The 9,374-nt window shown below is 50.6% G+C and overlaps 1 protein-coding gene across 1 annotated transcript; it reads right to left on the bottom strand.

The window, feature by feature from the left end:
- Positions 1 to 3,027: 3,027 nt before the first annotated feature.
- Positions 3,028 to 9,111, bottom strand: CCDC86 (coiled-coil domain containing 86). The gene is made up of 4 exons (XM_077820858.1): positions 8,767 to 9,111; positions 8,268 to 8,397; positions 5,046 to 5,120; positions 3,028 to 4,137 (listed from the first exon to the last, which is right to left on the bottom strand). The coding sequence occupies exons 1-4, from the start codon at positions 9,105 to 9,107 to the stop codon at positions 4,018 to 4,020; spliced, it is 666 nt and encodes a 221-aa protein (XP_077676984.1). The 5' UTR covers positions 9,108 to 9,111; the 3' UTR covers positions 3,028 to 4,017.
- Positions 9,112 to 9,374: the final 263 nt, after the last annotated feature.

The following is a 9,374-nucleotide window of genomic DNA, read 5'->3' as shown; positions in this document are numbered from 1 at the left end:
TCTCATTTAAAGTTGTTTTAGGGGGTTTAGGCTCCCTGTTCTGAAGCACTACTAAATCAATTTGTTCTTTCTATTTTTGCTATTGGGGTTGATCGGAATTGTGGCTGCCATACTATCCCCTCCTTGGTTCCTTTCTCAGCCTGTTCATCTGCCTTGCTATTCTACTGAGCTCTTTCAAGGTTTCTCCTATGAGCGTTCACTTCGTCCATTAATACTAGTTGCACAGGCGTTGACTCCATGGGTGCTCCAGGGCTGGAGCACGCACAGGGAAAAAAAAAATTGCCACTGGCAGGCAAGCTCTCCTCCCCCTCCCCCAACCTCACCGCATCCTCACTCCTCTGCCTACCTCCCAGCACTTCCCACCTAGCTGTTTGGCAACATTAGCTCGCTCCGGAAGGGAGGGGGAGGAGGCGGGGTGGGGATTTGGGGAAGGAGTTGGAATAGGGGCAGGGAGGGGGAGGAGTTGGGGCAGGGGCTTTGGGGAAGGTGTTGGAATGGGGGCGGGGTGGGGCAGAGGTGGGAAGAGGAGGGGCAGGGGTGGGACTTCATAGAAGGGGTGGAGTGGGGGTGGGGCTGAGGGCAGAGTAGGGGGGTTGAGCACCCATGGGGAAAAAGGGGAAGTCAGCGCCTATGACTAGTTGGCTACCATTATTCAACATATCTATTCCTATTATTCCATTGCCATCCAAATTTATCAGGCCAAATTGTCCTATTCCTTGATTTGTTCCTAACCAAAAAGATATTGGCTAGCTAAATGGCACTTTACTTTCTGTTTCATTAAATTCTTGCAATCTTTTTATTGCTACTGGTGGTCCAAATAAATTCTTTTTACCCGTACCAAAAGTGGCACTTGTGTCTACTAACATATTTTGTTTGAATGCTCTGCTATTAATCACCACATAAATTGTGGGTCTTCCACATTCAACCCATTTTAAATGTGCCACTATGTCAGCATGATCGTTTGCTGACAATGGGGAGCTAGGGAGGCGAACCGCCGCTTGTACTTGGTCTTTGGAGCATGGGGGAGCCATAGGTTTGCTCATGACTTGCCAATCTCGGAAACAATTCTTTAGTGGGTAGCCTATCAATCTGATCCAGAGGCTCATACTATAGCAATTTTCTCCAAAGCCAATTTCTGCCCGGATCAGAAATTCTCTTCTTTTCACAAGAGGCAAGACTTTTATCTTTGCCCTCTTCTTTCCTTGGTTCCCCTTTGTTTATTTTGCTGGTTCCTCTTTTCCTTGTGGCCCATTGTTGGGGAAAGTTATCAGCAGTGCACCTTGAGTTTTTTCTTTGGAGGTGGCCATCCTTTCTGTATTTTACCTACAACTTTTCCTAGACTGTTTAAAGCAGTATATGAATTATTAAACATTACTGCTGTTTTCACTGTTAAACCAAATTGTGACACTAACGTTCCTTCTGATTGTGTTACATCACACGGTACCTTCCCATCCAGAGTCAACTCGGGATTTCCATGCACTAATTTCCAAGTCATACATGACTCTGGTTTTTCTTTTACCCATTGTTTCTCTACAGAATCAGAATCCCCTACTGGGAAGAAAAACTTCACTTCTTTTCAGGTTATTGATATTACTTCCATAAGGAAGTCCAGAAAAAGTTTTCTGAACTCGTATGAGAGCTAACCCTGTTCTTTTCCTCCAATTTTCTGAACACAACTTTCTTAATGCTCACTACAGCACTGCTTCCCAGAGCTGCACTGTTTACTACCTTCATAGCCTGCAGCTCTTCCTATAAGCAAGCTGCTTCCTGTTGGCAATATGCATGGTTAGCCAAAGTCTGCTGGTGTTGAGAGTTCAGAACCACATTTACTGCTTGCCGCCTTTGTGGCCATTTTCCTTTAAACAGCAATCTTGCTCCCTTAATATTTCAAGCCATTGCTGATCACAAGTGCATTACAGCTATTTAATCTTCAGCTCAACCTTTAAACCTTTCTCTTGTAATGTGGAATTCTCAGTGAATGCTCAGTGAGAGAGGGACTGGTTACCAGCATAGCCGGGCAGAATTCCATGGCTGCTGCCACATCCACCCTTCGCCCACTGGGGAAGCAGCAGCAGCTAAGCCTCAGTGGGCATCCTGCCCCTCTGCTATGGGCTCCACCACCTACTTTTACCATAGTGAACCTGGCCAGGCAGGCTCTTCCACATGAACCTGTTACTGCAGCAGCTGCAGGACTCACCTTGGGGGATGGATGCAGCAGCTCAGCGGGTTGGCCTGCTGGTGCAGTGAGGCAACAGGATGCACCACTTGGGCCTGGCAGGGCTGGAGGCAGAAGTCCAGCAGCTGAGGGCTGCCAACTGCAGGTGATGGGCTGATCTATTGCTACAGGAATCGGCCTGGCAGGAGGTATCAATCAAAGGCCCTGTTATCATATACACGTCTGGCCACACCTCTAAGTGTCCCTCATGCCCAGCCTTAATCCTCACTACCAACCCCTTTCACCTCAGGCCCACCTCACCACTCTATCCTTCTTTTTACAGATCTACCCCTCACCGAACTCCATGCTGCCCCCTCCCAGCAATTCACTTTACACACAGGCGCCCCCCTGCTTCCTTATGTGTGGGAGGGGTCTCCGGGACGAGCCTGGGGCAGGGGCTTGGAGACCAGGAGGCAGCTCTGAACTGGGGCTTGGGGTGCAGGAGGGGTTGCGAGGTGTAGGCTCTGGCCAGAAGGCGCTTACCACAGGTGGCTCCCAGTGGCAATGCAGCGAGGCTAAAGCAGGCTCCCTGCCTGCTCTGGCCCCACGCTGCTCCCGGAAGCAGCTGGCATGTCTCTGCAGCCCCTGGGGTGGGGGAACTGCAGCCAATGGGAGCTGCCAGGCAGCTCTTGTGGGCGCAGGCAGCGCACCGCTACCCGCTGCCCCTTTCAGGGCTGCAAGCCTTCACCCCATGCTGAATGGCTCCTGCACAGCATGTCTGACTCCCTCCCGCCATCCACATCAGTGTTTGTTGTGGACACTCCCTGCGCCTTACACTCCTCTGGATGAAAAGGAGAGAGCAGGACACAGGCTTGGCTGGTATTTTTCCTTCTGTTTCATTTCTTTGGCCAGAGCAAACATGGATGGATCAACAAATCCCTTCTCACATACAGCCCTGATGTGGTTGGGAGCAACCCACCGTCATTCTCTCCTAGCTGTTGCCAGGAACCTCTTCAACGAGTTAGTGGGTCACCTGAGGCAGATTTCCAGGAAGAGTCCAGCAAAATAAAAACCCACCCTCATTTAATAATCAGGCCCCTGGTTGTCAGTCTCAGCAGAAAGGCCAATTGGCTAAGGGAAGAATGATGAACACCCACCTCAAACCTGGGGAAGAGGTTGATTGATGGGAGAGAAGCTTGGCCTACTCTGGGCAGCTGGGACTTCTGTCCTTTACCACAGAGCAAGGTGACAGACCATTACAAATATAAGACAGCAACAGACAGCACCCAGTCCACAACCTAGGTCCCTACAAACCCACATCTTTTTCTATGTGGTTCCTCCTAACAGAAGATCAAATTATTGAGGCACAGGCCAAGACAGACACCAGAAGCAGCTCCCTGCTCCAGCCCTGCTCCCACCAGCTCCACAAGCCAGTGAGCGTGCACTGCTTAAGAGGATTCAGAGCCTTTAACAGCAGGGGCTCCAGTTCACACATTGGCTCAGCTGCCACGGTCTTTGGTTTCTTTGCCCCAAGTCAGGCAGTATGAGGACACCTCATCCCTGTCTCATTAGGGCTTATGACACCTCCCAGCGCTGTGGACTGCAGCATCCTGCCTCGCTGGTGCAAGAGAAGACAATGCAGGTTTCCATTTAAGAGCAGCCGTGCGGCCCGTGAGTTTGTATAACCCCTCGTGAGTGAGCGAGCATGTACTCAGGGCAGCTGATCAGCCTACTGCAGGGAGGAGAGGTGATGGGGAGTCCCCAGCGAAGGATGGGCAGGATAGCTGGGAAAGCAGTGTCAGGACAGATGGACCCCAGAGAAACAGCTGCCCTGAGCCTTATTCCCCTTCCCCTCTGCAGCCTCACTCCTTGGCCTCTTTGCGCTGCGCCTGGCGTTTCTGCAATAGTGCCAGCGTATCCCGCTTCTCGATCCGGCGCAGTTGCTTCTTCTTGGCACGCTTCAGCTTGAGCGGATTCCGGATCTGCAGGGGTGGAGCAAGAGAGAAAAGCTGTGAACCTCAGCCATGTAGCAACACAGACCAAGGACAACACACCTATTGGAGACAGCTGGTCAGAAAAAAATGGTGCTGTGGTATCTCATGAGAGGGTAGTTCAAGTGCCTCATAATCCCAATTCTCCTCTATAGGCTGGGCTGCCTGGTCAGACTACATCTCCCATGATGTATCGCACTGTCCCTTCGTGAAGATGTACATCGTGGGCTGGCCTGCCTGTGGTGCATCATGGGAAATGTAGTCTGGCTGGTGAGTCCAGCTGAAAGGAGAATGGGAGCATGAGGTAACTTGACTACAACTCCTAGGAGGCACCACGGCAGCTTTTCCAAATGGAAGCATTTCAGTTTTTCAAATAAAAAGACAACTCTCACAAAAAAAGTTAATCCTCCAATTTTCAGTCAAAAACAGTTTCAGTGGAAAGTTTTCAGCCACTGGGGCAAGTCATGCATCTCAGGGCCAAAGCAGGGCTGTTCCCTAAAGTATGGCCAGCAGGGCTCTGCCTAGTCCAGTCCTGAATAGTTTTAGTGACGGGCTCCCCCTGCAACAAAAGACTATTCCAGAGGCTCACAGATTCCAGTATGAGGCTGTTTTCCCCACTATCCATCTGGATTTCTCTCTCTCTCAGTTCATTTTCACCTTCTTGTCCCTGCCTTGGGCATTCAACAAGAACCAGTCTCTGCAGGGAGAAAAACTGGGTTGACCCCAGAAACTTACGAAAATCTGGCATGTGTCAGGCCTCAATACAAATATGGTTTCCCAAGTAGCAACCGGGACACAGTGAGCATGGGAGGAGGAGCCCCCCAAATGAATCCGTCTCATGTTGGAGAGGTGGGTTCTGGGTCTCCCTGCAGGAGAGGCTAAAAAGCCAAGACACTCACCACTTGTACGATCTCCGCCTTCCGCTCGTTCTCCAGGCGTCGTTTCAAGTTCTCTTCCCGGCGCTGCTTTTTCTCCTGCAGAAACAGCAGAGTGAAGCTTTGATTTTATATCCTGCTGTTCAGGGAAACTGCATTCTAGGGTCATGCCCAGGAATGAGAGCAAAGGGGGAAGAGGCAGAAAAGGTGAGAGGGGTCCCCAGCAAAGATTGGAAGAGATGGAATCACCGAGGCAAGAGAGCACAGGGAGGGCAAGAGCTGCAGAGGAGAAGGCTCTTGCACCAGGCCCAGTGAGATTCTCTCTAGGTACTTTAATAATTAGTTGCGTGTCTGTGTGTAGAGATCCTTCCTGGGAGACAAGGGAGTCAACATGATGAGTGGGTGAGAGCTACATAATCTAGGGACCTCTGCTATGGAAGTTCTGACTCCTTTCATAAGCCTCTCCCACTGGGAGGTGGTTTTGCTGCTTCAGTAGAATGCTGGGATCGGAGTTGCAGTTAGGAAAGGCGATCTCAGGTGGCCAGAGACAGTCCCACACAGAGCTCTGAATAGCAGGACACACCCCTCGCTTTGCACTCTGTATCCAAAGAGGTGACAGAAAAGACAGTAAATGACAGGAAACTGGGGTGATGAGTTTGTGGGGACCTGTGCCACTCAGTAGTTGGGCTGCTGCATTATGTACCAGAGGGAGCTTATGTACCAACTATTGGGCTTAATTCCTTGAAGCGGTTCCAGCAGGTGGCACTGTTCTATACTCTCCAAAGTTCTTTTTCTTAGTGCACAAGTCTTATAGATTTAAAAGTCAGACAAGACCATTGTGGTCATCTAATCTGAGCTTAAATTTTCACCTCATTTCTAGTCTGCGTTTATCTAGCTTACATGTCCAGTCATAGGATCTTGTTATGCCTTTGTCTGCTAGGTTAAAGAGCCCTCTATCAAATTTCTGTTCCTTACGCAGGTACCTACAGACTCCTAAAGAGAAGATCAAGGAGTGGCTTGAAGTGTAGCATACTGGAATTGCAGAGCATCCCTTTAAACAGCGTGACTCTTAGACAGACATGCTGGGTCATTTAGTTTTGGGTTATGCAAGGTTCTGGGAGCAATGATCCTGGGAAGGAGGAAGCCACATCAGTGGTGGGAGTTTGCTCACTGCTCTGATCAGTCAATTCTGGAGGCAGAGTTGTTCGCTGGGAACCAGGCTCTAGTGCTGTTCAGAAATTCCTGGATAGATTTGCCCTGTATGCTATTTGACCACCTCTGTTCCAGAACTGGTGTATGGGTAAGCTTGGAAGTATTAGATATTTATCAGTAAATGCTGATTTCACCATACACGCTGAAATTGATGAAAAAATATTTCCAGCAATAGTAACTGAAAGGTACAGATAGGCAAAGAAAGAAAAGTGCTGCTTGAGAACTTATTAGGGTTTGAGTTAAAGCTGTTTACTTTGCATATTTTGACATGATGTTGACAATTTGTGTTTGAACAGCGATAAAGCTTTAGCTCTTTGAATCCCAGTGTTTGACTAAACACCAAATAATTATTGTCTGACCCCCTCCCTCATAATTTCATGCAATTGTGAAAATTTAAATAAAAAAACAGAAACAATGTTTAAAAATAAACATTGATATTATCCATCAAAATGATAAAAATTGAATTATTCCAAACCTATGTATAGCATAAATACATCAAAGTCACACTTAGATTATACCCAGACTGTGTCTCTGATTTCTCCTCTACTAGAAAAATAAACGGCAAGGCCCCAAACTTTTGCTACCATCCAACAGAGGGGTGACACTGGTGTCAGAAGAAGAGGCAATACAGTAAGTTGTGTGGTATGAAGGAAGAGAGAAGGTGGCTAGAGCAAGGAAGAGACAGTCCATGTGATAGCCTGGAGCTAGGATGTGGCAGGTTTTTAAACAAAACTGGATCAGGAACTTAACAGAAAACCAGTAGAATTGTTTCAGGACGGAAGGGATGGGATCAGCACATGGCAGTAGGTGTCTGCACATGCAAACTGCCACCCCAGATAAAAGGTGAGATCCATCCAGCCCAATATCCTGTCTCTGAGAGCAGCCCACACCAGATGCTGCAGAGAAGGTGCAAACAACCCACCTATGGAACAATCTCAATGGATAAATTGGAGAGAGTCCAGCGAAGGGCAACAAAGATGATTAGAGGTCTAGAACACATGACTTATGAGGAGAGGCTGAGGGAGCTGGGATTGTTTAGCCTGCAGAAGAGAAGAATGAGGGGGGATTTGATAGCTGCTTTCAACTACCTGAAAGGGGGTTCCAAAGAGGATGGCTCTAGACTGTTCTCAATGGTAGCAGATGACAGAACGAGGAGTAATGGTCTCAAGTTGCAGTGGGGGAGGTTTAGATTGGATATTAGGAAAAACTTTTTCACTAAGCGGGTGGTGAAACACTGGAATGCGTTACCTAGGGAGGTGGTAGAATCTCCTTCCTTAGAGGTTTTTAAGGTCAGGCTTGACAAAGCCCTGGCTGGGATGATTTAACTGGGAATTGGTCCTGCTTCGAGCAGGGGGTTGGACTAGATGACCTTCAGGGGTCCCTTCCAACCCTGATATTCTATGATTCTATGATTCTCAGCAAACGGAAGTTTCCCCTGGAGCCCAGGCTGCACTTAGTGGTCATATTATATCCTGACACAGCAGGCTTGATACCTCATATTTGTATCCCCTCGTATTTATCATTATCCCACAAAGAGGAATGTGGAGAACAGGAACACAGGGAAATCATAGGAAGGAGAGCCAAAGATCGGGGTGGAGCTAAAGCAGCAGCATGCATAGGCAATGCTGCAATGGAGGCAACAAGGTCCCAGACACTGGAGGAGGGTGGTGGAGAGGAGAGAGGTCAGGCTCAAGAACAACACTTACATTAGAGGCAAACAAGAGGCAAGCTGAGAACTAGAGCTGGGGTGAATGAGGGAGGCTTCTCTAGCCTGAGAGAAGCATTTCTGCACTGGAGACTTAGAGCTGAAGGAACTGAGACAGAACAGCAAGGTTACTTGATCACAACAGGCAGAGGAGTGGCAATTCCAACATCAGGATACCATAAGATCTTGGGGTTCATTAACTCATGCAGGCCTCCTCTTGGAGCCTAGTTTACTACTGTGATAACATGTGGGTGCGGGGAAGGGGAGACACACACAAGGGTTTGGGATAATTGGGCAATGAGCTGTGCTGCACCATCCGCTCCTGTTACCTCACGCTCCCTCTGTTTTTCTTCCTGAAGATGCCGGGCAAAATCCTTGACTATTTTCTTCTCCTGGCGCTCTTTCATCTTTCGCTCCCAGGAGGTGCGGAGGGGCTTGTCCTGAATCATATGGGAAAACCTGAAGAAGGGGGGGGGGGGGGAGAGAAGAAGAGAGAATTCCCATCAGCCACCAACACACAGAGGCGAGCATTTGCATTAAGACAGCTTCACACAGCAACAGGCCAGGAACGGGCTCCAGAGCACTTTTACAAGGGGGAGAAGCCTTATCCCGGGTGCCCATTTAGCGTTAGCGCCCATCTCCAATTGCGTCTGTTTGTAACGCACCACGGGGAAGTCACAAGCCATCCTAGCTGCCAGCGCCTCAAGCCTCCTTACGCCACCCCCACCCTACCCATGTCTCCTCCCTCCGCCAGCCCCCACGCTCCATGGGCCTGCTCCTGGCTCCCCCCCCCCGCACCCCACCTTCTCGCCCGGCCTCCCCGCTCACCGCTTCTTGCCGGGATCCTTCCACACCCGCCCGGATTTGGGCTTCCCCTTGGGAACCGCCGGCGCCTCCTTGCCCGGATTCCGCCGCTGCAAGGCCGGGGCCGCCCCCAGGGTCTCGCCGCGGCCGGGCTCCCCGGGGGCACCCGCTTGCCCGTCCTCGGGGCCGAGCGAGGGAGCCGGGGGCTCCTCCCGGGGACTGTCGGGCGCCGGCTCTAGCCCCTGCGCCTGCAGCCTCCGGCTCCTCCGCAGCCGCCTGGCGCCCTGGTCCGGCTCCATCCGCACGTGCCCGGCGGCAGCCTCCCGCCGCGTCCCTCCCAGCGAGGCAGCGGCCAGCGACGTCATTGGCGCGCGCGACACGCACCGTTGGCAAATCTACGCGTGCTCAGAATCAAAGCGGACCGACGTCAGGTGCCATGTTTGTGAGGGGAACCAGTGACGAGCCCGCCCCCGTCCGCCATGTTTGTGAGGGGAACCAGTGACGAGCCCGCCCCCGTCCGCCATGTTTGAGAGGGGAACCAGTGACGAGCCCGCCCCCGTCCGCCATGTTTGTGAGGGGGCATCAGAAAGAATCTGATGAAGTGAGCTGTAGCTCACGAAAGCTCATGCTCA

This window comes from Eretmochelys imbricata, chromosome 6 (assembly GCF_965152235.1).
Source record: "Eretmochelys imbricata isolate rEreImb1 chromosome 6, rEreImb1.hap1, whole genome shotgun sequence".
In the NCBI taxonomy this organism is placed as follows: domain Eukaryota; kingdom Metazoa; phylum Chordata; order Testudines; family Cheloniidae; genus Eretmochelys; species Eretmochelys imbricata.
The sequence above is the reverse complement of the archived record's forward strand: the minus strand, read 5'-3'. Positions and strand labels throughout refer to the sequence as shown.